Consider the following 27,240-nt stretch of genomic DNA (forward strand, 5'->3'; position numbering starts at 1 on the left):
CTGTCAGGAGATTTGTGTTACTACAGTACTTTTTAAGATATTCTTTGAACATTGTCCAATCTTTACTAAATTTCTGCTTAGAATTTCCCCTTATTCTCCCCGTCATCCTTGCAAGTTCTGAGTATTCTGATGTTTCCATACCTGCCTTGGACTCAATCAGCTTCTTCTCCCAGTTGACCTTCAGGTCGAAGTAAAGAGCTGTCCAGTAGACCAGCAAGCCATAAGCGCCCAGTTCGGACAGAAGGGACATGACGGACGCCAAGCTGGGTGGCCAAGCTGTGGACAAGAGACGACACGGAGCAATGCAAAGATGGAGGGGTGGGGTGGGCGTGGAGGGGTCGTGGCCACACACCCCTAGATGGGTCACTGGGCAGAGAGGGCGGAGAGAGCGACTCAAAATCCTCACCCGCTTGGAGGGGAGAGAGTTTCAAGGCTGATACAGCGGCCCCAACCTCCCAGTGGGGGAACTCAAAATATCTATCTTCCTAGAAGTTTGGGGGACAGGAGGCGGGCAGGTGTGGAGGACTCCCTGGTCCTGAATGGGGTAACTGTGCCCCTGAAGGACCAGGTGCGCAGCCTGGGGGTCATTTTGGACTCACAGCTGTCCATGGAGGCGCAGGTCAATTCTGTGTCCAGGGCAGCTGTTTATCAGCTCCATCTGGTACGCAGGCTGAGATCCTCCCTGCCCACAAAACTGTCTGCCAGAGTGGTGCATGCTCTAGTTATCTCTCGTTATCTCCTGCAATGCGCTCTACATGGGGCTACCTTTGAAGATGACCCAGAAACTACAACTAATCCAGAATGCGGCAGCTAGACCGGTGACGGCCACCAAGACCATATAACACCGGTCTTGAAAGACATTCATTGGCTCCCAGGTCGTTTCTGAGCACAATTCATAGTGTTGGTGCTGACCTTGAAAGCCCTAAACGGCCCAGTAGACATGAAGGAGCGTCTCCACCCCCATCGTTCTGCCCGGACACTGAGGTCCAGTGCCAAGGGCCTTCTGGCGGTTCCCTCATAGCGAGAAGTGAGGTTACAGGGAACCAGGCAGAGGGCCTTCTCGGTGGTGGCACCCGCCCTGTGGAACGTCCTCTCATCAGATGTCAAAGACATAAACATTTACCTGACATTCAGAAGACATTTGAAGGGAGGCTTTTAATGTTTAATAGGTTATTGTATTGTATTGTATTGTATTGTATTGTATTGTACTGTATTGTATTGCTGCTCCCCAGTGGCATCGCCTAAAGGGGTGCTGAGAGGTCCTGGGGAGGGAGGGGGCGATGGAAGCAAGAATCAGACTTTGAAAAGCTTCCCAAATATTTTTTGGTGCCCGCCCCTCTTGACTCAATAAACTCATTCCCTGCGCCTCCTACCCTACAAAAAGCATTACTCAGAACATTGTAATAATTCTATTGATTCTATTATTGGTAACCCGCCTATCTGACTGAGCTGCCCCAGTCACTCTGGGCGGCTTCCAATATATAAAAAAACAGAATGCGGCAGGAGACCTACACTGGCTCCCAGTACGTTTCTGAGCACAATTCAAAGCGTTGGTGCTGACCTTGAAAGCCTTAAACGGCCTCAGCCCAGTAGATCTGTAGGAGCGTCTCCACTCCCATCGTTCAGTCCAGACACAGAGGTCCAGCTCCGAGGGCCTTCTGGCGGTTCCCTCCCTGCAAGAAGCGAGGTTACAGGGAACCATGCAGAGGGCCTTCTCGGTGGTGATGCCCGCCCTGTGGAACACCCTCCCACCAGATGTCAAGGAAATAAACAACTACCTGACTTTTAGAAGTCATCTGAAGGCAGCCCGGTTATGGAGGTTTTTAATGTTTAATGCTGTATTGTGTTTTTAATATTCTGTTGGGAAAAAGCTTCCTGACACAGGGCTGCCTTCAGACGTCTTCTAAAGGTTGTACAGTTACTCATCTCCTTGACATCTGTTGGGTGGGTGCTGCTACTGAGAAGGCCCTCTGCCCGGTTCCCTATAACCTCACTTCTGTACCCTGTAACCTCACTTCTCGCAGTGAAGGAACCCAAAACCCACCAAGAAAGATAGTAACACAACATTCGAAAGAGCAACCATGAAATGCACATTGATTCAAAACCCGATGAAAACTATTTGGCTTAATTCAACACTGGAGGGAGGGGGACGACGACTTGATCTGGTGATGCCAGATACTTGAACTCTAAGAATTTTCTGTGCCCCCTTGCCTCTTGGCAACCTCCCAGAAGGCACGACCACCCACTTGGGGATCAGATGATGCAGACCTGCCGCTAGCACTGTACCCATTTTACAGAGCCACGGAGACCAAAGCCACTTACCGGCTGCCGTTTTCTTCCGGCCGTGGCCCAGCCACATCCCCAAGTGTTCGTCATCCAGCAGGGAGAAGCTTAGCACGATGGTGAGAAGGTTGAAGAAGTTGTAGTTCCCCGTGGCGATGATGAGAAGCTGCAGGAGGACCTGGAAAGGGTTTCGGAAACCTGCCGTTATGATCTTAAACCTAGGTTTTAAAAGACAACCCACCCACCCCACGACTGGATCAGATGCAAACAGACAGGGAAAGGGTCTATATAAAGAAGCTTGTTTATCAGGGCCGAGAATAGATGTATTTGCAAGAGAATCTCCACAGCCCAGCTGAAAGTTTGAGCGTATTACACTGATTCTGGTCCGACTGCACTGGCTCCCGATTAGTTTCCAGGCCCAATTCAAAATGCTGGTTTTGACCTATGAAGCCTTAAACAGTTCAGGACTGTAATACCTCAACGACTGCCTCTTTCCATATAAAGCTACCTGGACCCTGATATCATCTTCTGAGGCTTCCTCCTTGAGAGGTCCAGAGGGTGGCAACATGAGAACGGGGCCTTCTCTGCAGTGGCTCCCCGTCTGTGGAATGCTCTCCCCAGGGAAGTTTGCCTGGCGCCTTCGTTATACAGTCATACCTCGGGTTACAGATGCTGCAGGTTGCGTTTTTTTGGGTTACGGACCCGCCAAAACCCGGAAGTACCGAAATGGGTTACTTCTGGGTTTCGGCGGTCGCGCATACACAGAAGTGCTAAATCGTGCTTTGCGCATGCGCAGAAGTGCCGAATCGCAACCTGCGTGTGCACAGACGTACCGCTACAGGTTGTGAACGTGCATCCTGCACGGATCACGTTCGCAACCCGAGCATCCACTGTACTCCTTTGGGAGCCAGGAAAAACCTTCCTTTTTAACCAAACCTGATTGACATCCTATGTCCTGTATACTTGAAGGAGCGTCTCCACCCCCATCGTTCAGCCCGGACACCGAGATCCAGCGCCGAGGGCCTTCTGGCGGTTCCCTCATTGCAAGAAGTGAGGTTACAGGGAACCAGGCAGAGGGCCTTCTCGGTGGTGGCGCCCGCCCTGTGGTACGCCCTCCTTTCAGATGTGAAGTAAATAAGCAGCTATCCTATCTTTAAAAGACATCTGAAGGCAGCCCTGTTTAGGGAAGTTTTTAATATTTAACGCTGCACTGTTTTTAACACTTGATTGGGAGCCGCCCAGAGTGGCTGGGGAAACTGAGCCAGATGGGCGGGGAATAAATAATAAATTGTTGTTGTTGTTGTTGTTGTTGTTGTTGTTGTTGTTGTTGTTAAAAAGTGGCTCGTTTTGGGGGGTTGTTATCGGGTTATTGTTCTTATTTTGATTTTATATATTGTGATCTTTTCTGTGAAGCACCCCAAGACCTCCAGGTATAGGGCAATATATAAATTCAATGAATGAATGAATGAACGAACGAATAAGGTTGCCTGTGGATACCTGGCTGTAGAAGGCAAAGAGGCGGAGGCGTCGCAGAGGAGCGAAGAAGAGCGCCGGGATGGCTATCTCGATGACGTAAGTGGCCACCACGCTGAACTTCTGGAACCAGACAGGCAGCTGGTGGGCGAACCACGAGGCCGGCGTGGGGATGCACTGGGTCTCGTAGTGGTAGGTTAAAGCTGGGGAGACAAGTGGTTTTGGGATGCATAAAAGGATCTGGACTGAGGGATTCGGATGGCAGGAAAGGAGATTCTGACCAAACGTTCTGGCCACAATGTGGGATGTAATCCATTGGACCAGTCAAATGCAACATTCCTTCTTTCCCTAGAATGGGCACAATTAGGGGGACATCCTGTTTCACGGCATGTGACCTGGGAGATGGACATGGATCTGGCTGACTCCATAAAAGAGTCAAGTCACGCATCCAATTTCTCAGTCTCAATTTTTAGTTTTTCTCTCTATCTTGTTGCTGTTCTTTCGCTAACATTAAATAAGTTGGAGTTCTTGTTATTAAATATACCAAGAAAAAAGCACACCAGGAACTCAGGCCAATGTAAGTTTCAATAGTGGGAGTGGTGGAGTGGTCCCTACTCACTAATCAAAAGTCAATTTTAACAAAAACTGATCCATTCAGAAGTATGTATTCTGACAAGGATTACAAACTCTAACAGAGATTACAAACTCAAACTCATGAAGATACGTATAACACAATAATTCGTTACAGAATTAGAGATAAGAGTTTATGAGCAGAGACAAGTTCAGGTTAGTCCATAGATTCAACGTGAAGGTCTTAGTTTCAATCACTGAGCAAGTCAGAAGTCAGTTATGAATCAGAAACCAGTAAGTTCATGGAAAACGCACAGAAAAGCTCAAGATACATGTTGATCTACGCACACGTAGTTGTCATCTCTGAGAAACGTAGAAAATAACAGGATACATTTATCCAAAAGTCCTCAAACTTACACGACCGTTTAAAAATTAGCTGATGGAGGTGAATACATCAAAACAGGGTTTCTGATCCATAACTGACTTCTGCTCAATGATTGAAACTAAGCTGTTCTTTTGCTGCCTGCTGCTCTCCTGACACCATTTTCTTATCAAAATGTGATTTTGCTGTCTGCCGGCTCTCAGCCAGCAGCACACGAGTCCAGTCTCCACATGAGAAGCTCAGTTTCTTTCTGTAACTACTAAGTAAAGCCTGCCTTTCAGGGATCAAATCGTGAACTGAAATGTGAGTAAACCTTTTGTTACCTTAATCAGAAAGACCCTCGTGTCTTTATTCTTCTAAGAGGAATTAAAGGGGACACCAGGAAATAATCTTAACTAGGAGATTCAAACGAATCTGCAAACTAGCTATATCGAGGGGAATTTGCTCTGCTACATCATTTCACTCGCGTGAGTGAAGGAAGGCTAATACTTATTCAATATATCCTTTCCAACTATCCTCAAAATTCCCACAAACAAGAGCCGTTCAAGGTTCACTGCCCCTCCCTGACTTTATAGCCCTACGGCTTTCCAATCATGGCCTTGCCTCTTCGTTTGGCGACCCCTTTTTCCGTGAGTTCCCCACTGACCTGTGAGCCCCCACCAGGTGGGGCAGCGGCTGGTTAGCTTCACCACCCCCGAGGCGAACATGAGGCGGAAGAGCAGCCAGCGCAACAGCCAAAAGGTCACTCCGTCGTGCGGCCGCCAGGCCGTTGTGCGCCACTTGAGCAGGTGAAGCGGGGCCACCAGCACTGCCAGAAAGCCCGTCTCCAGCAAGAGGCTGTCCCTGGGAAAGGGAGAAAGATATGGGGAGGTTGGAGAAGAAATCGGGAGAGGCCACCCGCTCTGGGATGCCGCCCTTCACACAGACACACAGGGTCAAGGCCTGGGTCTCATTATTTTATTACAGAATGTTTAAGACAACTTTTGTTAAAAGACCAGAAGCCTTTTTGCTAGGCATTACAGGTCAAGTCTTGCCAAAAGAATGGAATAGACTATTTATGTATGCCACAACAGCGGCTAGGATGTTACTAGCCCAAAGATGGAAAGACGACAAGATACAGTCATACCTCGGGTTACAGACGTTTCAGGTTGCGTTTTTTCAAGTTATGGATGAGCCGAAACGGGTTACTTTCGGGTTCCGGCACATGCACAGAAGCGCTAAATTGTGCTTTTGCATGCACGGAAGCGCCGAATCGCAACCTGTGCATGCGCAGACGCGCCACTGCGGGTTGCGGACGTGCATCCCGCACGGATCACATTGGCAACCCGAGCGTCCACTGTACCAACCAAAGAAGAATGGGCAAGAAAAACTGATGGAGTAGGCGGAAATGCAGAGCTGTCTTTCCCATAGGGCTTAGTGGTGCGTCGCGCCAGGGTGCTGGCCTCTCAGGGGTGTCCTAGTGAGTGGAGGAGCTGTGCGGCTTTGCCGGGGGGCTCCCCTTTCCCTGCACGCACACCAGCTGCGCCTCGCCAACCATAAGGCTGGCGGGCACGCAGCTTCCCTCCCAAGCCTCTGCGAGAATCGCTCTCCCATAGCGGCATGGGGGAGAGTTGCGCCCACCCCACCCCCATGGCTGGCAGTGAGCAGCTAAGGGCAGCCCAACACTAGCCGTGGTAATTTGGGGGTGCTGGGCGGATATTTGCACCCCGGTGCTGCATCTGCTAAAGACAGCCCTGCTGAAATGGCAAAACTAACTGGAAAACTAAGAGACAAGGACCGCAGAGACTTCAAAAAGGACTGGGAACCGTTTATGTTGTACTTACAGAAACATTGTAAAGATGTGGACTCACTAGCAGCATTTGAGTAAACACTTACAATTAAGAAAATAAGCATAAAAGTTAAGAGGTAATAATGGGGAAACAATAAAGGGTAAGACGTAATACGAAAAAATACGGCACAAAAATGGTAAGATTACAATAATATTTAACTAAAAGATTGCAAAATTAAGGGAGAATAAAAAAGGCAGGAAAAACAAATATCCAAAGAACCAGAAGAGGAAGTTGAGGGAAGTCACATGAGAGGGGAGGGAGATAGGGATTTATAGATTATTTTTGTGACAATAATGATTGTGTTCAATATCAAATTGTAAAACTTAATTAAAAATATTTAATCTATTATTATAATATGACGGTCGTACCTTGGTTTTCAAATGCCTTGGGAGTCGAACATTTCAGCTCCCAATCAAAAACCAGAGGTGACTGTTCCGGTTCCTGAACGTTCTTGGGAACCCGAACATCCGACGTGGCTTCCGATCCGCTGCAGGAACTTCCTGCAGCGGATCGGACGGCACGCCTTGGTTCCCAAACATTTTGGAAAGTCGAACTTACTTTCAGAACAGATTCCGTTTGACTTCCAAGGTACTGCTGTACTTATTAAACCTGTACCCTATAAACCCTATAACTGTCGATCTCAGGGCGGTTCACAACAGAAAAATTAAAAAAATATAAATTCTGTCCTCCTCACCACCAAAGTGCCAGATTCTGCTTCCAAACAAATGACGGCAAGCTTGCAGGATGAAGCAGGGAGGCGCAGAGCCCAGGGGCTACATCCTGCCGCTCAGCTCCTGACGCACAGCAACGCCACGGCCCACTTTGCAAAGCTGCCTGCCCTCTTTGCTCCTCAACATGTAGGAAAGCTTAACCAGCACCCCGTCCCAGATTTTAGCCATTCTTTGTCTCAAGGATTGGATGTGCACGTTCCGTCCCCCAGTTTAGGCAGTCAACAATTGTGCCTGAAGTTAAGGGGCACTGCATGAATTCTCTGTTCTCTTTAATCCCCTCTTTTTTTTAACGGAAGGCTAAGAGCAGAGGACATGCCACACACACACGCCACAGCCTGGATGTCATTTGCAGCCTGCCGTCCCCAGTAGGTCAGAGAAAGAAGGAAGCGCCACACCCAAGCCTGGATGTTTAATGTTTTATTGTGTTTTTAATATTCTGTTGTGAGCTGCCCAGAGTGGAAATGCAGCCAGATGGTCAGGGTATAATAATAATAATAATAATAATAATAATAATAATAATAATAATTATTCAAGGGATGCGGGTGGCGCTGTGGGTTAAACCACAGAGCCTAGGGCTTGCTGATCAGAAGGTCGGCGGTTTGATTCACTGCAACAGGGTGAGCTCCTGTTGCTCGGTCCCTGCTCCTGCCAACCTAGCAGTTCGAAATTACGTTGAAGTGCAAGTAGATCAATAGGTACCGCTCCGGCGGGAAGGTAAACAGCGTTTCCGTGCGCTGCTCTGGTTCTCCAGAAGCGGCTTAGTCCTGCTGGCCACATGACCCGGAAGCTGTATGCCGGCTCCCTCGGCCAATAAAGCGAGATGAGCGCCGCAACCCCAGCGTCGGCCGCGACTGGACCTAATGGTCAGGGGTCCCTTTACCCTTTACCTTTATTATTATTATGTAATGTGCCACTTACCACTGGAAATACAGGAAGACCTGTCCGACCTGCAGGGAGAGAAAGAGGAGAGCACACATCAAACGGGGTTCAGACCCACACCGTCCACTCCATTTCGACTAATTATTTTCTTTGCACCCACCTCCCGGCTGTAGCACCGCTGGCAAAAAACCACCCTGGCAAATCTCACGGTTTTCAGATACAGCCGCTTGCAGATTTTGGTGGCCAGCTTGCCTCTGGCTCCCCCACTAGCGCAATGCCCCTAAGAGGCACGGGACGCTCCAAATATCTGAAGCTTCGCCTGCTTCCCTGCAGACCCTTGTCAGTGGCGAAATCGGCAAAGGGGACCCTCTTGGTGGACCCCCCCCCCACCTCCCGTCCGCAGAGGTTTGGGTGGAGGCAGCCCAGAGGGTGCCTCTGCGGTGGGACTCCCTCCCCACAGAAGAACTGTCACTAAGCACTTTTCAACAACTGCCAAAGATGCGCCAGTTTACCCTGCCCGTAGACAACCCGAGTTGAATACCGTATTTTTTGCTCTATAAGACTCACTTTTTCCCTCCTAAAAAGTAAGGGGAAATGTGTGTGTGCGTCTTATGGAGCGAATGCAGGCTGTGCAGCTATCTCAGAAGCCAGAACAGCAAGAGGGGTTGCTGCTTTCACTGCGCAGCGATCCCTCTTGCTGTTCTGGCTTCTGAGATTCAAAATATTTTTTCCCCTTGTTTTCCTCCTCCAAAAACTAGGTGCGTCTTCTGGTGTGGTGCGTCTTATAGAGCGAAAAATATGGTACTTCTGAATATTCCTATTCTTGAGACTGCAATCTGTTATACTGGTTCTATTTTAAATTGGTGTTTCCCAAACCCATTTGGGGCTACTGACCCCTTGGTTCCCTAAACTCATCCCCAGATCCCCCTGCCCTATTTTTAATTTTTTTTTTAAAAGGCATCATTCAGAAGAGCGATTTGCACGACCCACCTAGGATGGTAATAGTGTTAGGTATCATTCGTTAAGAAACAGTAAAAGGGTGCAAAGAACTTTTTCTGTGAGTTCTGGGTGTGGTTTTCTAGGCTGATTAGGCACAGATGTTAATATGTATAAAGGAAGAAGAAGTTGCAGTTCAAATTTGCCTGCAGAAAGAGAACACCCACACGCTTTGCGTTTGTAGTTTTCTATAGTGGTAATGAAACTTTTGTTTGCGTATTTTACACCAGCCTCGTGGTTCTGTCGTCCGTTTCAGCTTCAAAAAATAGCACCATGAAATTCAAAGCAGGAACAGCGAGTTGCACCTTTCTTCGAAACCCAGCTAAAAACGGTCTGGTTTAATTAATTCAGCCAATCTGACGCATTCAATCTGGCGATTCCTGCTTTTCAAAGTCTAACAGTCCTTTACTCCCAACGCCCTTTAAAAATATGGTGGGGAGGGGTATTATTGGGTTGCCGTTTTTATTATGTACTTTGTGTATTGTGATTTTAAAGGTAAAGGTAAGGGGACCCCTGACCATTAGGTCCAGTCGCGGACAACTCTGGGGTTGCGGAGCTCATCTCGCTTTACTGGCCTAGGGAGCCGGCGTACAGCTTCCGGGTCATGTGGCCAGCATGACTAAGCCGCTTCTGGCGAACCAGAGCAGCGCACGGAAACGCCGTTTACCTTCCCACCAGAGCGGTACCTATTTATCTACTTGCACTTTGACGTGCTTTCGAACTGCTAGGTTGGCAGGAGCAGGGACCGAGCAACGGGAGCTCACCCCGTTGCAGGGATTTGAACCGCCGACCTTCTGATCAGCAAGCCCTAGGCTCTGTGGTTTAACCCACCGCGCCACCCGCGTCCCTATTTTGATTTTAGCAGCATACAAATTTAGGATACAGCATACAAAAATTAGGGCAGCATACAAATTTAATTTAATTTAGGGGAGTATACAAATTTCATAAATAATACTCCTGAGCTCCTCTGCTGCCCCCTAGCACCCCCCCCAATAATCCCATTGCCCCCTCTTGGGGGCACCAATTCCCACTTTGGAAACCACTGCAATAGATTGTTTTGACCCTCCCTGAGACCTTAGGGTGAAGGGTGGGCAATAGATCCAACTGAGAATTAATAATAATAATAATAAAAGGGATTCAAGTGGCAAGCGCGTTGCGCATGCCCGCTCCCTGCGGAACAGTGCAGGTTTGGGTTTCCCCCGATGCTGCATGCAACTCCCCCCCCCCACCGGTGAAATCTCCACCAAGATCTTCCCGCAGAGGGCTGCACGGCCCGCCAACTGGACCTGCGCCTCGCCCGCCCCCACGCAGGGAGGGAGCCAAGACGGAGGAGAAGGATGAGGGCCGGCTGCAGATTGCTGGCGCTGAACCCAGCTCCCTTGCCATGGGGCTCGGCTCCAGAGCCGCTCCACCGCCTGCCTCCCGAACCCGCCAGGAGGTCCTGGGGGCTGTCAACTCGTGACAGCACAATGGCGTGGGAAGAGGAACCCGGGAGGAAGGAGGGAGAGCGCAGGCCTGGCCCCTTTTTCAGAGGACGTCAAGCTCTCGGTATCAACCCAGCAGCTGCCACCTTTGGGCCAAGGATTTGCAATTTGGGGAATAGCAATGGAAGCAGGAGGAGAACCTGCAGGATCAGGCCAATGGCCCATCTAGCCCAGAATCCTGCTCTCACACTCAGCTACTGAAGGTCATGGGGCCCTTGATACGTCCAGCTCTCCTTTGTCAACAACAAATGGTTGCTGCTTTTTGTGTTGAATAGATGCTATATGGTCATTGATGGACCTCATAGGTATCTCAAGCCATTTGCACATGTGGCCATGCAACCAGTCCATACAGAACGTAGACACCCTATATAAAGAAAGGAGCAAACCAGGGATATTTGAGGGAGCAGGCTAGCAGGCAGGGCCCATGACTTACGCCATAGGAGCCTACACAACACAAAACACGGTTGCTGTATGTAGCTTTTATTTTATTTGTTTATCTTATATTTTGGAAATGTACATCCAGGTTTTTTTTCCTTTAAATTTTTTTGGGGGCCCCCAAGAGAGAGGGGCCCTAAGCTGTAGCTTGTTTAGCTTATACATAAATCTGGCACTGATATATTTATCTACTTGCACTACTAATAGTGATAAAGAGCAAAATGTAGGCACCCTATATATAGAAAGGAGCAAACCAGGGATATTTTAGGGAGCAGGCTAGCAGGCGGGGCCCATGACTTACATCTTAGGAGCTGACAACACAAAACACGGTTGCTGCAGGTAGGTTTTGTTTTATTGGGGTTTTTTTTATCTTATATTTTGGAAATGTACATCCAGTTGTTTTTTCCTTTTAATTTTTTTTGGGGCCCCCAAGAGAGAGGGGCCCTAAGCTATAGCTTGCTTAGCTTATATGTAAATCCGGCACTGCTCACACTGGCCGGCCAGGTTCCTGCGGGGAAACCCAGAAGCAGGATTCAAGCATGAAACCACACTCCTCTCCTGTGTTTCCCAAGAAATGGCATTCGGGAGCACTGCTGCCTCCGACTGCGGAGACCAGAGCATGGGCCATCCTGTCTATCAGCCACTGACAGCCGTCTCCTCCTCCATGAATATGTCTCAATCTCTTTTAAAGCCATCCGCGTTGATGGCCGTTGATGCCTCTTGTGGCAGGGAGTTCCACAGTGTAACTAAGAGGAACTTTCTTTTGTCTGACCTGGATCTTCCACTTTTTTGGATATTCATGAGTTCCAGTGTTATGGATGAGAAAAAGCCTTTGTCTATCCACTTTCTCCACCCCCAGAATAATTTTATAAGCTTTCTATCCCATCGCCTTTAAGATAAGGTCAAAGTACACAGAGCATTCAAGAATCATATTGTTAGAAAATCCCTTTTCAATCTGGATAAGATATAAGGACTTATTGGAAAACAAAACCCCAAGGTGGCTGTCTCCAATGGAAGCAAAAGCTTTGAAAAAACTCAATATGGAGGCCAATTGGCCGAAGTATTGGGAAATTTTAGAACAGGAAGGAGATAAGTTGAAATTGCAGAGTTTTGAAAAGTTAAAGAGTAAGGTGCGTGATTGGCTCCATTATTATCAAATAATGGAGGTTTATAATTTGGATAAAAAAATTGGTTTTCAGATGGAAAAATCAAAATTGGAAACACAGCTATTAGATTCCAAAAGTAAAAATTTGTCAAAAATGTATAACTTGCTGTTGAAATGGAATACTCAAGATGAGACGGTGAAATCAGCTATGATTAAGTGGGCTCAGGATGTTGGACATAATATTATGGCGGCTGACTGGGAACAGTTATGGACCACTGGTATTAAATTTACGGCATGCAATGCCTTAAGAGAGAACATTATGAAAATGGTTTACAGATGGTACATGACACCAGTCAAGCTGGCAAAAATTTACCACTTGTCTGATAATAAATGTTGGAAATGTAAAGAGGCTGAAGGTACATTCTTTCACCTTTGGTGGACATGCCCAAAGATCAAGGCCTTTTGGGAAATGATCTATAATGAAATTAAAAGGGTATTTAAGTATACCTTTCTGAAAAAACCAGAGGCCTTTCTCCTGGGCATGGTCGGCCAATTGGTGCCAAAGAAGGATAGAACTTTCTTTATGTATGCTACGACAGCAGCAAGAATACTTATTGCAAAACATTGGAAGACACAAGATCTACCCACCCGGGAAGATTGGCAGATGAAGATGATCGACTACATGGAAATGGCAGAAATGATCAGCAGAATTCGAGACCAGGGAGAAGAGAAGGTGGAAGAAGATTGGAAGAAATTTAAAGACTATTTACAGAAATACGGCAAAATTAAAGAAGTTAGAAAGAGACTGGTATTAAACAATTTGATTTTTGCAAAAGTGGTTTTTAAGATTGTGTGTAATATATTATTATGAAAAAGCAGGTAATGTTAAATCAGAAGGATTTGCTAAAATAACAAATTAAAACAGAATGCAAAAAGCGAGGCGAGAGGAATTCAAAGGAGCAAGTTAATGAAAGGACATTTTGGAAAGTTTAATTTTATGTGCTGTTTTTTTTTTCTTTTACGTGTTTGATTGTTCATCTTTCTTTCTTGTCCCGTATTTTTTCTTTTTTGTATTTGTGTAGTGTGTAGTGGTTTTTGTTGTTGTTATTGTTGAGTTTATTGTTAAAACCTCAATAAATATAATTTTTTTTAAAAAAAAAGATAACCCCCCCCCCAAACTGCCTCATCCCTTTGATAATTCTGACGGCCCTTTTCCAAACCTTCTAAATTCTCAACCTCTCCAAAGCTCTCCCACCCCCCTGGCAGAGATTCTCCCATCAACCGGGACGTGGAACACATCTGGGGCGGGGGGCTGGATCAACAGGGCACAGCACAGAACGGAGAGTCTGTGCCCAGAGGGAGATGCGACGACAAGCGCCAATTCTGGTCGCGGGAGGATTCCTGAAACGACCCACCCCTCCCCAGATCTAGCTCAGAGTTTTGTCTGTCCGCTGGAATCCTCTGCGCTCAAACACAGCCTTAAAAGGAAGGAGGGAGAAGAGAGCCTGGCGGAGGAGACTGGAATGTCACTCTGAGATGCTCTAAAAGCAAGGGAATCCCTCTCCACGCTGTGACTCCCCTGACCTTAGGGAAGAACGCAGGAACATCTGAAGTGGTACCCAAAACTCTGGATGAACGGTGACTCAGGGCTTGCTCCTCATCTGAAGCCCCGACCCTTCTGTTTGAGGGTCTCTGTCGGCCTCCCTCCTTCGTTCCAAGTCACCCCAATCTTGGAACAATGCACTAAGAAATTCTCGCTCTGTTTTTTTCTTCTGTGTCAGCTGGCAAAAGGTTTGCCAGATGACCTAGTTGCGGGGGGACGGGGACACACGACACAGAAGGCAAAGGGAGCACATTTCACGACACAGCCAAGTTGGAACAATTCAAACCCCACACAAAATATTGCGGGGGCTCCCTTAACTGTGTTATTCTGCTTACTTAAAGCGGTGGTACCCATTGTGGGTGGTACAACCCACGGGGGGGGGGGGCAGTGAGATTACCTGTCCGGGGGTGGGGGGCTAAGTGCTAGGGGGCGAGAAGGGGGCAGTGGAGGTGTAAATGGCTATCTGGCTTTGAAAAGCTTATATCACTGGATCAACTTCACCCATTGCATTGATTTAAGCTACATAATTTTAAATGGATTTTGAATAAATGTGCAATTGTTTTGAATTTTACTGATTACTGTTATGTGTATTAATACCTCACCTTCCCCTGATAGGAATGAAATTTTACTGGGCTATCATGTGGGCCCTGCGACCTGCTATCCTGAATAATGCTTTTCTTAGGGGAGGGGGGCACTGGGGCAGAGTTTATGCAACACGGGGATTTTTGACAGCTGCTGGCTTAAACCATTTAACACCCCATCTTCCCACCCAAGAGACCCTAAAGGCTGCTGAGAATCAAGATTTTACACTCAAGTGGGCTCTGTCCAGTCAGCCTAAATTGCATTTGCCAACAGCACAGAACGGCAGGCAACGGGTTTCGCCTTGGCCCTTTTAGTTTTTTTCAGTGCTGCACACTGCCAACTGCCTTGAGTTCTTGGGCAGAAAATATAGGCATGAGCCGAGCGAAATGATGCGCAGCAATTAAGAATACAGAGGCATTTATTTCCAATACAAAGACACCCCCAGCAAGGAAGAGATTTGCTCTTCGAGGGCCTAATTACCCCCAAAGTATGCAGTGGCCCCTCTGAGCTCCCGGGGCGAGGGTTTGCACATGAGGAGTCATGGAAGAAAAGGCTCCGCTGCTGGGGGGGGGGGCGCATTAACGCAGCTTGGCTGACAAGAGGCTGGTGGGTTTTTAAAGAGCTGGTGAGTGAATAAAACTGCCTCTGAAAGGTATCCAAGTCACCTTGGCTCTTTTACGGTTTATATTTGGGCTTCCAAGGACACCCCCCCCCGCAAAGCACCAGCAAGGAGGCACCGACTGCCCCCTACTGCCGCCACACACACCCCAAGGCCACGCGCCGCTTGCCGCCCCATCATACCTGATAAACGGAGAGGTAGAACGCCCATAGGGCCAGGAAGACCAGGCTGTCTCGCAGAGGCTCCAGGATCAGGGCCCCAAAGGAGAGCAGCGTCCCCAGCAGGCAGAGCAGTTCCAGGCCCTGCTCCGTGTCCAGTCCCAGGCGTGGCCCCAGCCACAGCAGGGTGGGCGAGTCGCGCAGCTGCTCCCAGAAGCCCTTGCCGCTGAAGCGAAGCACCTTCCGGGCGGGCAGGATGCCATCCTTTCCGTAGAGGCCTGCAAGGAGGTCGAAGCAGGAGGAGTTGGCGGCAGCGGTCACAGGCAAGACCTCGTCCCGCCCACCCCTTTATGGGTGGCACGGCACCTCCGACCCCATAGCTCCCCCCGCTCCAGCCTTCCCCAATTCGGCGCCCTCATGAAGCTTTGAACTACGATGCCCATCCCTGCAAAACACTAACTAGCCTGTCAGGCCTAACATCATTGGTCCATTTAACTCAGAGTTGCTGGCACGGACTGGCAGCAACACTCTGCGGGTTCAGAGGCGGGGGGCTCTCCCAGCTGAAGAAGCCATTAGGGACTGAACCCAGGTGTTTCGGCAAATAATAATTTATTATATACATGCCGCCCATCTGACTGGGTTGCCACAGCCACAGGACAATTAATAATAATAATAATAATAATAATAATAATAATAATAATAATAATAATACAATTTTATTTATATTCCGCCCTCCCCAGCCGAAGCCGGGCTCAAATCAGCCAACAACAATAAAAGCAACACAGTTTACATAAAATCACAATCAACGAATTGAAATGCATTCTAAATCAATTCATTCTAAAATCAATGCAGAATCAAATCAATGGCAACCATTGGGTTAGAGTTCTGTGAGTTTTACTGAAGGGGGGGTCAGACTGTGCCCTGGCCAAAGGCCTGGTGGAACAGCTCTGTCTTGCAGGCCCTGCGGAAAGATGTCAATTCCCACAGGGCCCTAGTCTCTTGGGACAGAGCGTTCCACCAGATCGGGGCCACGGCCGAAAAAGCCCTGGCTCTGGTTGAGGCCAGTGTAACCTCCCTGTGGCCCGGGATCTCCAAGATGTTTTTGTTTGCAGACCGTAAGGTCCTCCGTGGGACATACCAGGAGAGGCGGTCCCGTAGGTACGAGGGTCCTAGGCCGTATAGGGCATTAAAAGTTTAAACCAGCACCTTGAACCTGACCCTGTACCCCACCGGGAGCCAGTGCAGCTGGTATAGCACTGGGTGAATGTGATCTCACAGCAAGGACCCTGTAAGGAGTCTCACCGCGGAATTCTGCACCCACTGGAGTTTCTGGGTCAGTCTCAAGGGCAGCCCCGCATAGAGCGAGTTACAATAATCCAGTCTGGAGGTGACCATCGCATGGATCACTGTGGCTAGATCAGGGCGAGAGAGGTAAGGGACCAGCTGCTTAGCTTGGTGGAGATGAAAAACATCAAACATAAACTGCCCTAAGCAGGGCTCCCGTCAGATGTCTTCTAAAAGTCAGATACAGTGGTGCCTCGCAAGACGAAATTAATTCGTTCCGCAAGTTTTTTCATCTTGCGAGTTTTTCGTCTTGCGAAGCACGGTTTCCCATAGGAATGCATTGAAAATCAATTAATGCGTTCCTATGGAGACCGCTTGCCAGGCTGGCGGTGCGGAGAAGGGCTTTTCTCCCCACCGCAAGCCTTCAGGACAGGTACGGGAACAGAGGGGAAGGCGCGCAGCGCTTCTCCTCTGTTTCCGGGGCTTGCGGTGGGAGGAGGGTTTTTCCTCCCCACCGCCAACATTCAGAACAGCATTCTGAATGTTGGCGGTGGGAAGGAAAACCCTCCTCCCACCGCAAGTCTTCAGGACAGCCATCCGAAGGCTGGCGCGGGGAGAAGGTCTCTCCGCCTCACCGCCAGCCTTCGGAGGAGGTCTGAGGACAGTGGGGAAGACGCGCTGCGCTTCCCCGGAGATTTCCCTATGGGCTTTCGTCTTGCGAATGAAGCCCATAGGGAAATTCGTTTTGCGAAGCGCCTCCAAAACGGAAAACCCTTTCGTCTAGCGGGTTTTTCATCTTGCGAGGCGTTCGTCTTGCGGGGCACCACTGTAGTTGTTTATTTCCTTGGAATTTGATGGGAGGGCGTTCCACAGGGCGGGCGCCACCACCGAGAAGGCCCTCTGCCTGGTTCCCTGCAACCTTGCTTCTCGCAGGGAGGGAACTACCAGAAGGCCCTCGGCACTGGACCTCAGTGTCCAGGCTGAACAATGAGGGGTGGAGACGCCCCTTCAGGGATACAGGATCTGAAGCAACTGTCCCACCCCCTGAGCTACAACCCTTCCCCTGCTGCAATGGTCCCATGCCCCAAAAAGTATGTGTGGAGGAGCCCACCTCCCTGTGAAGGACAGTTGTTGTCGTCTCAAAAGACAATGGAGTGCACCTCCGAGGGTGGAGCCAAACTGTTGTGTTAGAAGCACCAAAGTGACCCACCTCCCTGGACGCAAGCCTGGGCTGTGTGCCTGGAGGTCTGGGGCTGCCCAAAGGAAAAGAAGCCCCCCCTGGACCTGGCTGACGGGGTCCAAAGGAAAGGAGAGTGATAGGTCTGGCTCCAGCTTGGCCGCAGAAGATGCTGTAAGGAGGTGTACAAGGCACCATCCAACAGTCTCAGGGACTCCGAATTTGTGTAGGCTTTGCGCATGACCCTTTTCTAATTGGTTTTTGAATTTCATTGTTATCCTTGTTTTTCTATTGTATTTTATGCTGCTTTTACAATTACAGTGGTGCCTCGCAAGACGAAATTAATTCGTTCCGCAAGTTTTTTCTTCTTGCGAGTTTTTCGTCTTGCGAAGCACGGTTTCCCATAGGAATGCATTGAAAATCAATCAATGCGTTCCTATGGAAACCGCCTTCAGACCAGGTCTGGGGACAGTCTGTCCCCCGACCTCTTCTGAAGGCTGGGGGGGGGACAAGGGCTTTTCTTCCCACCACCAGCCTTCAGAAGGCTGTTCTGAAGGCTGGCGGTGGGAAGAAAAGCCCTTCTCCCCACCTCCCACCCCGCAAGCTCCGGGGACAGGAGGGCTTTCCTCCCGACCACCAGCATTTTAAAAGCCCCCAGGACAGCGGAGACTTCTCCGCTGTCCCGGGGAGATTTTAAAATGCTGGCGGGCGGCAGCGAAGCATTTTAAGATCGCCCCGGGACAGCGGAGAAGTCTCCGCTGTCCCGGGAAGGCAGGCGGGGGGGAGCAAAGACTTTTGCCCCCCGCCGGCCTTCAGAAGAGGTCCAGGACCTCTTCTGAAGGCCGTCGGGGGGCCAAACTCTTTGCTCCCCCCCGCCTGCCTTCAAAAGCTGTCGGGATAGCGGAGAAACGCGCTGCGCTTCTACGCTATCCCGGGAAGGCAGATGGGGGGGGGAGCAAAGACTTTTGCCCCCCGCCGGCCTTCAGAAGAGGTCCAGGACCTCTTCTGAAGGCCGGCGGTGGGCGAAAGTCTTTGCTCCCGATGACCAGCTTTTTAAAAGCGGTCCGGGATAGCGGGAAAGCGCAGCGCGCTTCCCTGCTATCCCGGACCGCTTTTAAAATGCTGGCGGTGGGGAGCAAAGCCTTTTGGCCCCCACCGGCCTTCCTGGACCTCTTCTGAAGGCCGGAGGGGGGCAAAAGGCTTTGCTCCCCACCGCCAGCATTTAAAAGAGGTCCCCGGAGATTTCCCTATGGGCTTTCTTCTTGCGAAGCAAGCCCATAGGGAAATTCGTCTTGTGGAACGACTCAAAAACGGAAAACTCTTTCGTCTTGCGAGTTTTTCTTTTTGCGAGGCGTTCGTCTTGCGAGGCACCACTGTTTTAAATTTGTTGTTAGCTGCCCTGAGCCCGGTTTTTGAAGCAGGAGGGGCGAGGTATAAATAAAAAATATTATTATTTATTATTATCATTATTATTTTCTCCTAACAATGTCCTGCAAGGCAACAGAGGCTTAGGATCTGAATTCTCCTTCTCCTCAATGGGCTCCCACCCCAGGTGCTTGAGCCCCACCTGCCCCTCACTTCCTTCTGCAAAAACTGCCTTCTTGACCGTGGACCCATTCTGGGTCTCATCCACTCAACCCACCACCTGCAGAGAAGACCCCAACTCACCAGTGGGCCCCAGAGACAACTGGGAGATTTTCCTGAGTTTGCAAGGGGGCAAGGAAAGCAAAAGGACAGCTTTGGGCTGCGCGGGGGAAACTTCCCCCAGCTGAACAGGGCCCTGGGCTTGATTTTCGGCACAGCCTCCAGCCATAAGGAGATTAAGAGCTGGATTTTGGAAGCACGAGAGGCCCTTGGCGCAGGGCCCAGAAGCCAGAGGGGAAGGAAAGGCTGGCAGGAAACTTGCAGAAAAGGGGAAGAGAAACCAGGAGGGGGGGGGGTTCAGCTCCGACAGTAGCTGCAGGCAGGACAGTCTGGGCGAGGCGGGAGGCATTGCCCGGCAAAAATAAAAGGCGTGCAAGAGTGACTGCAAGCCGCATGCACTGACAACTTCACCCCCCCAAAAAAAAAATCCTGCACCCAGTTTGCACTATTGCAATGTGGATGCCACGTGTTATGTGGAAAGGGGAGGGAGGGGAAAGTTCCATAGGATATCCGGCCCTGGAGAAAGGGGGTGTTTGAGGGCAGTGGGCTCCGTTCCACAGCCGAGACTTCCTAAGAAGAGGCAGGATTTGGGTGGGGGAGAAAGTAAGGGGTGGGCTCTTTAGGGCGGATGGGACCGTGAGAGGAGGCCTGCAGGATTAGGCCGACAGTCCGTCTACCCCGGCATCCCATAGCGGCCAAATGCCCCACGGAGCCTAGGAAGCTAGATAGACTGCCGCTGGCCCTGGAGGTTCCATCAGAGGAGTCTGGCTGCTGGATCAGGCCATTGGCCCACCGAGCCCAGGTTCCCCGACAGGAAACCCGCAAGCAGGATTTGACCCTCTCCTCTGGCATGGTTTCCAGCAACAGGGGGAAGGGGGCCGGGCCATGGACCCCTTTAGCTGAAGAGGACTCAGATCAGCCGCCTCCCACCTTTGCAGACTCAAGACCCCCTTTTTACCCAAATACGGATTTGGGGACCCCTTAATCTGTCACCACGTACTTGCACAGGGGCCAAACACCTTGGATCAAGACCAGAATTCTAGGCCAGGGATGGGGAACCTGTGGCACTCCAGATGTTGTTCTCCTCCAGCTCCCATCAGCAACATCTGGAGAGTCCAAAGTTTCCCACCCCTGCCCTGAATAAAGCTGTTAGCAATGTCAGGGTATATTTCCACGGTATTGCATAATCACATTGTGCTCCTACAGGAGGAATAACAGGACAAACATGAATAATGGGTTCACCCAGTGCCTTCCAGCTGTTTTGGACTACAATTCCAGCTGTTTTACCACATCACCAAAGTTCACCCCTGTCAATACAGTTAAGAGTCAGGTATGGGGGAAACTGCAGTCTTCAACATCTGGAGGGCACCAGGTTGGAGACCCCTGCTTTGTACCAAGCTGCTCCCAGGGAAGCGGAGCTGGCGGTTTCATCCTGGCTCCACCTGCCGAGCCAGAAGGGCGCCCTGCACAGACCCGACTCCGCTGCCCGGGCCCGCTCCTCCGAAGTTGCCAGCATCTGTCCCGGTCCTTCCAGGCCCAAGCCGACAGCCACGTCTCCCTCTCTCTCACACACGCGGCGTTCCGTGCATGCTTCCCTCCGGCCTCACCTGCAGCCCCCAGCTTGCAATGCCTAGAATCCCCAGCATCACAAAATGCTAAGAGTCCAAAGGGACCTCCAAAGGTCATCCAGTCCGACCCGCTGCAATGCAGCGAGGCCAGGTTTCCGAGGACACCCGAACCCACACGCCACGCGCTCGCCCCCCGAGAGCTGCTACCCACATTTCGTGCAGACCCAGCGAAACTCCCCCCCCCCGCAAGGAGCCTCAAAACGCCGCTTCCCGTGCAGGAGAGCAAGAGGGCACCTGAGCGCCTGCAGAGTGCAATGGCTCGGCTCAACGCTTCCCGCTTCTCCCTCGCGGCCCTTAGCACAAACCCTGGCCCTCTTCCCACCCCTTCCCCGGCGGCCTCCTCCCTCTCCCCGGCCCGCGGGGCCCTCACCGGCCCCCGGGACGGAGACGAGCCTTGCGCAGCAGCGGCAGCAGAAAGGGCCCGAGTCCCGGGGAAGGGAGACCCTTCTCGGCGCCGCGCTCACCGGGGACCTGGACGTAGAGCGAGGCGAAGGCGGCGACGTAGACGGCGGCCAAGCCCCGCAGGAACAGCTGGCGGGCCAGGCGGGGCGGCTCGGCTCCCATGGCGGCGGCGGCGGCGAAAGAAGCAGCCTGCGCTCGCGGCTCGCTACAATGTAGCCAACTTCGCCAGGGGGCGGGCTCAGAACGCCCGGGCCGCCGAGCTGATTGGCTCAGGCGCCGCGAGGGGGCGCGGTTAGAACGCCAGCGCCCAGGCGGGGCGCGGGGGGGGGGAGGAGGAGGAGGAGGAGGAGGGCGGGGCCTGCGCTTAAGAAGGAGAAGGCGGCGCGGAGGGATCGCGTCACAGCGGCGCGGCTTCGAGGGCGTCACTGCGCCGCGACGGGCGGGAAAGACGAATTCGCGGAGCGTTGGGAGCGGCGCGCGAGGGAGCGACGGGTGAGTCCGGGGGAGGGAAGGGGGGTCGGGGGTCGTCCCCCGGTCTCCATAGCAACCGCGCAGGTAGGAACACCCCCTCCCAGGGCGGGGGGCGGCGCTGAGGCCAATTGCACTCTGCACATGCTCAGGAGACGCCGCCGCTCACTTTTTCTCCGTTTACCCCCTTCGTTTATTTATTCGCGGGTCTCATTTGTTTCTTCATTTATTCCCTTCCTTTATTCATAGGTGTGTTTATTAGCTTTTTTTACTTAGTTATCGAACAATAATAATAATAATAATTAAATATTTTTTATATCCCGCCCTCCCCAGCCAAAGCCGGGCTCAGAGCGGCTAGCAAGAGTAAAAACAGCACCATTTACATAAAATCACAGTCAATTGAAATACATTCGAAAATCAATTCAGAATCAAATTAATGGCGGTTCAGAATGAAATTAATTTGTTCATTCATTCAGTCGTTGTTGTAGGAGGTGTTAAATTTTCACACCGCCCAGAGCTTAGGTTTGATGAGGCCCTCAGCTGCTGAAGGTAATGTGGCCCTTGATATGTCCAGCTGTCCTTTGTCAACAACAAATTGCCACTGTTTTTTGTGTGGAATATATGCTATATGGTCATTGATGGACCTCATAGGTATCTCAAGCCATTTGCACATGTGGCCATGCACTCAGTCCATGCAGAATGTAGGCACCCTCTATATAGAAATGAGCAAACCAGTGATATTTTAGGGAGCAGGCGGGGCCCATGACTTACATCATAGGAGCCTGCAAAACACAGAATACTGTTGTTGTATGTAGGTTTTATTTTATTTGTTTTTTTATCTTATATTTTGGAAATGTACATCCAGGGTTTTTTCCCCTTTAATTTTTTTGGGGGCCCCCAAGAGAGTGGGGCCCTAAGCTTGTTTAGCTTATACATAAATCCGGCACTGACACCGCCCCTTCATCCTAGGATCATGGGGTGGTTCTCGGTATTAGGGAAAAAACCCATAAAATTACTCGGCGTTTTCATTCCCTTTACTAATTCGTTCGATTGTCACTTCCCTTCATGCATTCGGTCGTTCAGTCCACCAATCCACCAATGAATTATTCATTCGTTGAATTTGTGACCTGCTTTTATTTTGCCCAGGGCAACCTAAAGCAACACCCCCCAAAACCACCTAGATATAGCATTAAAACCAAAAGGAAATGACCCTCCCAACTCCAAAAGATTTGTTCCTTTAATTGATTGGTTGATTGATTCCCTTCATTTGGCGCCTCTAGTGCACATGCTCTTCAGAGGAGCTGTTAGGACTCCCTAACTGCTCCCCTCCCAGCCCGCCTTATTCCCGTGACTCTAATTGAAGCTGTACTTTTAATATACCGTGTTTTAATTGTGGCCACCTGCCCAGAGGAAAAGCAGATAATTAACAATAACCATAATAACAGTAGGATGCATTTGGCATCAGTGTAAAAATACGGGGTGGAGACTGGAGTGAAAACAGTTGCTTTATTTCAGGCATTTATGTACTGCCTGATAATCAGAATTTCTAAGAGGCCCACGTGAAGCGCATGCAAAGAACAGGATAGCAACTCTGTAAAAGTTTGGTATGTTTTTTCTCCTCCCCTTCCCCCTTCTACACGGGGGCTGTTTCTCTTTTTCTATTTCTCTTATTTACGTCTCACCATGTTTAGTGCACATATAATTATGTACTTTTTAACTGTCAATAAAGATGTTTGGGGGGGAGAGAACAGAAATGGTTTACGACTGGAAGAAAGGGGCGTGCCCTTAAAATACATGCTTTTCCTGTGGTGTGTTTGGAAATTGCCTTGAGACACATAGAATCATAGAATTATAGAATTATAGAGTTGGAAGAGACCACAAGGACCATCGAGTCCAACCCCCTGCCAAGCAGGAAACACCATCAGAGCACTCCTGACATATGGTTGTCAAGTGTGGTGCATGAATTGATAAGTGATAGTAGATTCTGCAAGCTTGTCCAGCAGGACAGAAAGATTTTTTTTAAAAAAAATTATTAACAATTTCAACATAACAAAATATCAAAACATCGCATATTCATTATTCCCCCCCCATTTCCCCCCCCACCTCCCCATCAAACCCTCCCTCCTCCCCAGAGACTTCCCTCAGCTCCTCTCTGATTTCTCAACTCATATTGTTCCCTGCATACTGTAAAATTGTATAAATCCTTATATTATCTATCTACTATGTTAACAATCAAGAAATTTGTGTATGTTTATTCAAAACCTGCCAAGGAGTCCAATTCATTTTCTTGTCTTTTTAAGTAGTGTGTTCCCATTCTAGGACAGAAATATTTTTTTAAAACATTATTTCAGGTGTTTATGTAGCATGTTTGCAAATCGCCTTGGGACACATGTAAAAGTTGATATGTAAATTGATGATAAATGGGTAAAGAGGGAGTCTTTGGCATGGGGTAGAAAACAAGACCGAAGGTTCTGAAGCCAGGCTGCTTGGTTTTGCCAAGGTGTGGAGCCCTGACTCCCCCCCCCCACACCTCTTTGCCCTCTGAGATCTGCAAATTTAGTGGGTGTCTTGCAGGGGCAGATTGCCGACATACCCACTAATGCATTTAGCTCAATTGAGATGCTGGATTTAATAATCTTATGGTATCTCTGACTCAAAATCTGCTAAGTCTCCTGAGTTGGGACCCAGACCTTTTGCACCAACCCCCTGTCTAGGCAACATCACGGTGGAGAGGGAGAAGGTAGGCTGTGTTACACCCTCCTATATTGGAGAATTGGTGGTCTATTTATTGCATTTAAACACCGCCTTTTTCTCCAAGGAGCTCAAGGTGGCAGAACTGGTTCTCTCCCTCATTCAGTCCTCACTGTGGGGTAGGTTAGGCAGTGACTGGCCCAAGGGTACCCAGTGGGTTTCATAGCTGAGGGTGGGTTTGAACCCTGGTCTTCCAGGAGGTCAGAGTCCCTACACTCTAACCCAGAGCTTTCCAAACTGTGTGTTAGTGTGCAGGTGTGTTGCTCAAACACTCCCTGCCACTCCTTCCGTAACTGGAAAGGGGTTAGCTCAAACTCTGGTTCACTAGTAAAACCGAATTACAGTGGTACCCCGCTAGACGAATGCCCCGCTAAATGAAAAACGCGCAAGACGAAAGGGCTTTCCGATATTTTTTCCACTTCGCAAGATGAATTTTTCTATGGGGTTGTCTTGCAAAACGAAAATTTTTTCGGGATCTTCCGTTTTTTCCCCCTTTTCTGAAAGCCGCTAAGCCGCTTATCTGCAAATTGCCGCTAAGCCGCTAAAAGCCGCTAAGCCGCTTATCTGTCAATTACCGCTTATCAGCTGATCCGCTGATAGTGGTGCTCCGCAAGACGAAAATCCCTGCAAGACGAAGACACCCGCAGAACGGATTAATTTCGTCTTGCGGGGCACCACTGTACTTTGTTGTGAAATGACGCATATCTAAAAAGCATGTCGCCAACGTGGGATGTTTGGAAAGCTCTGCTCTAACCACTGTACCACACTGGCTCCAGTTCTTAATGGGTGGGATTATGCAAGTCACTCTCTTCTTTATTTTGGTTATTTGTTATCTGAACAGCAGGTCTTTGAACAGCGGGCGGAACCTGAACCTTCATGCCTAAAATGCATTAAACCCCTGGAGTGTGGGTCTGTTCTGGATGGGATTTGCTGCCATGGAGGACGTGGAGTCTCGTTTCGTGCACTTCCTCAAGCCGATAAGGGACCTCACTGCGAACTGGGCTGTGGACGTGGCAGCTCAGCTGGGAGAGTACCTGGAGGAGGTAAGTGCCTCCATTTGCTCCTGCTTTGAGGGAAGCGTGTGGGCAGGGAGCTGCTTTGGCACGGGAATCTCATTCTACCGATGGTGTCTCTGCCCCTGCAGAGTGAAAGTCTCCTTCTAGCTGCGGGCGGGGCTTTAAAGGAGGAGTAGCACCTGTCTTCTGTGTCCAGGGCAGCTGTCTGCCAGCTCCATCTGGTACGCAGGCTGAGACCCTCCCTGCCCACAGAACTGTCTCGCCAGAGTGGTGCATGCTCTGGTTATCTCCCGCTTGGACTACTGCAACGCGCTCTACGTGGGGCTCCCTTTGAAGGTGACCCAGAAACTGCAACTAATCCAGAATGTGGCAGCTAGACTGGGGACTGGGAGTGGCCGCCAAGACCACATAACACCAGTCCTGAAAGACCTACATTGGCTCCCAGTACGTTTCCGAGCACAATTCAAAGTGTTGGTGCTGACCTTTAAAGCCCTAAGCGGCCTTGGTCCAGTATACCTGAAGGAGCGTCTCCACCCCCTTCGTTCTACCCGACACTGAGGTCCAGCACCGAGGGCCTTCTGACAGTTCCCTCACTGCGAGAAGCAAAGTTTCAGGGAAGCAAGCTATGGGAGATCCAACATGTCTCCGTTTGTTCCCTGTTAAATTGGGATATAAGCACTACCCTTAGTTGCTTTTCGATGCTGATATGATTGAAGAACAAAATCAAACAAAGCTCTTGCTGTCTATTAGAATTAGTTTGCCGAAACAGAATATTATTCCTGTATTCTCTTGTCACCTCATGTATTTATTTATTTATTTGATCCTGCAGCTGGCGCAGATCTGCATTTCATTTGATAATGGCAGAACCACCATGAACTTTACAGAAGCAGCAATGCTCATCCAAGGTTCTGCCTGCATCTACAGTAAGAAGGTGAGGTGGCTATCAAGAATGCTCAAACTAGATGGACCATGGAACTGCAACAAAATTGATTGGCTTAGCAAACCTCCATTCTTGCCTCTAAACCTGTTGCCTTTTTTCTCTTTTTTCAGGTGGAATCTCTCTACTCACTGGTCTTCCAGGCACTTGATTTCATTTCCAATAAGAAGTTAGTTGAACTTTTTTTGAGGGGAGGGAAGATTTTCACTTCCGGAGTGGCTAGAGCTCTTCATATTTTTGTCCTTGAATCCCTCACCTTCCTCTGCCCATTGTGCTGCCTTTGACTTAGTTACAGTCAAACCTCGGTTGTAATCCGTTCCAGAAGCCTGTTCGGCTTCCAAAACGTTTGACAACCGAGGCGCAGCTTCTGATTGGTTGCAGGAGCTTCCTGCACTCATGCGGAAGCTGCATCAGACATTCGGCTTCTGAAAAACGTTCGAAAACCGGAACATTTACTTCCAGGTTTTTGACGTTCGGGAGCCGAAACGTTCCAAAACGGAGATGTTCGCGATCCAAGATTTGATTGTATTGCCAAGATAGCTTTGTCTCTCTCCATTGTTTTTTTTACTTTACACAAATCTTTTAAGTTGTCAGGTGTACTTTTTTCTAATATTGACAGCAAAAATTTGGTTAGTGGAGCTGAATAGCTTCCTTTTCTGGAAGTTTTCTGGCATTGAGAGTGCTCTAGGTTTATGTCCTCATATCGTGAAGGAGCAATTTTGTTTTCTGCTTCCAAATGTTTGCTTCATTTGTCTTAAGTTGGCATGTCTTTCACTTGCTCGTTTCCTGCTGCCTCGTGTTATG

The 27,240-nt window shown here is 49.6% G+C and overlaps 2 protein-coding genes across 4 annotated transcripts in view; one reads left to right on the forward strand and one right to left on the reverse strand.

Annotated features, from left to right (window-relative positions):
- The window catches only part of LMF2 (lipase maturation factor 2), a 35,815-nt gene extending 14,317 nt beyond the window's left edge, over positions 1 to 21,498 (reverse strand). Inside the window, exons 1-7 of the mRNA XM_053404838.1 lie at positions 21,327 to 21,498; positions 15,154 to 15,407; positions 8,187 to 8,215; positions 5,355 to 5,551; positions 3,781 to 3,959; positions 2,323 to 2,461; positions 142 to 276 (exon numbers count right to left, since the gene is read on the reverse strand). Of these exons, the coding sequence (XP_053260813.1) occupies positions 142 to 276; positions 2,323 to 2,461; positions 3,781 to 3,959; positions 5,355 to 5,551; positions 8,187 to 8,215; positions 15,154 to 15,407; positions 21,327 to 21,426 (1,033 nt within the window). The 5' untranslated portion in view covers positions 21,427 to 21,498. The remainder of the gene's footprint in view (positions 1 to 141; positions 277 to 2,322; positions 2,462 to 3,780; positions 3,960 to 5,354; positions 5,552 to 8,186; positions 8,216 to 15,153; positions 15,408 to 21,326) is intronic.
- A 148-nt stretch (positions 21,499 to 21,646) lies between these two features.
- The window catches only part of NCAPH2 (non-SMC condensin II complex subunit H2), a 32,630-nt gene continuing 27,036 nt past the window's right edge, over positions 21,647 to 27,240 (forward strand). For 2 of the 3 annotated variants that reach the window (XM_053404844.1, XM_053404846.1), the window contains exons 1-4: positions 21,647 to 21,756; positions 25,325 to 25,526; positions 26,329 to 26,430; positions 26,550 to 26,605. In XM_053404844.1, coding sequence (XP_053260819.1) covers positions 25,404 to 25,526; positions 26,329 to 26,430; positions 26,550 to 26,605 — 281 coding nt within the window. In that variant the 5' untranslated portion in view covers positions 21,647 to 21,756; positions 25,325 to 25,403. The remainder of the gene's footprint in view (positions 21,757 to 25,324; positions 25,527 to 26,328; positions 26,431 to 26,549; positions 26,606 to 27,240) is intronic. The other variant, XM_053404845.1, reaches the window with a different exon arrangement.

Source organism: Podarcis raffonei, chromosome 10 (genome assembly GCF_027172205.1).
Source record: "Podarcis raffonei isolate rPodRaf1 chromosome 10, rPodRaf1.pri, whole genome shotgun sequence".
Classification (NCBI taxonomy): Eukaryota; Metazoa; Chordata; class Lepidosauria; order Squamata; family Lacertidae; genus Podarcis; species Podarcis raffonei.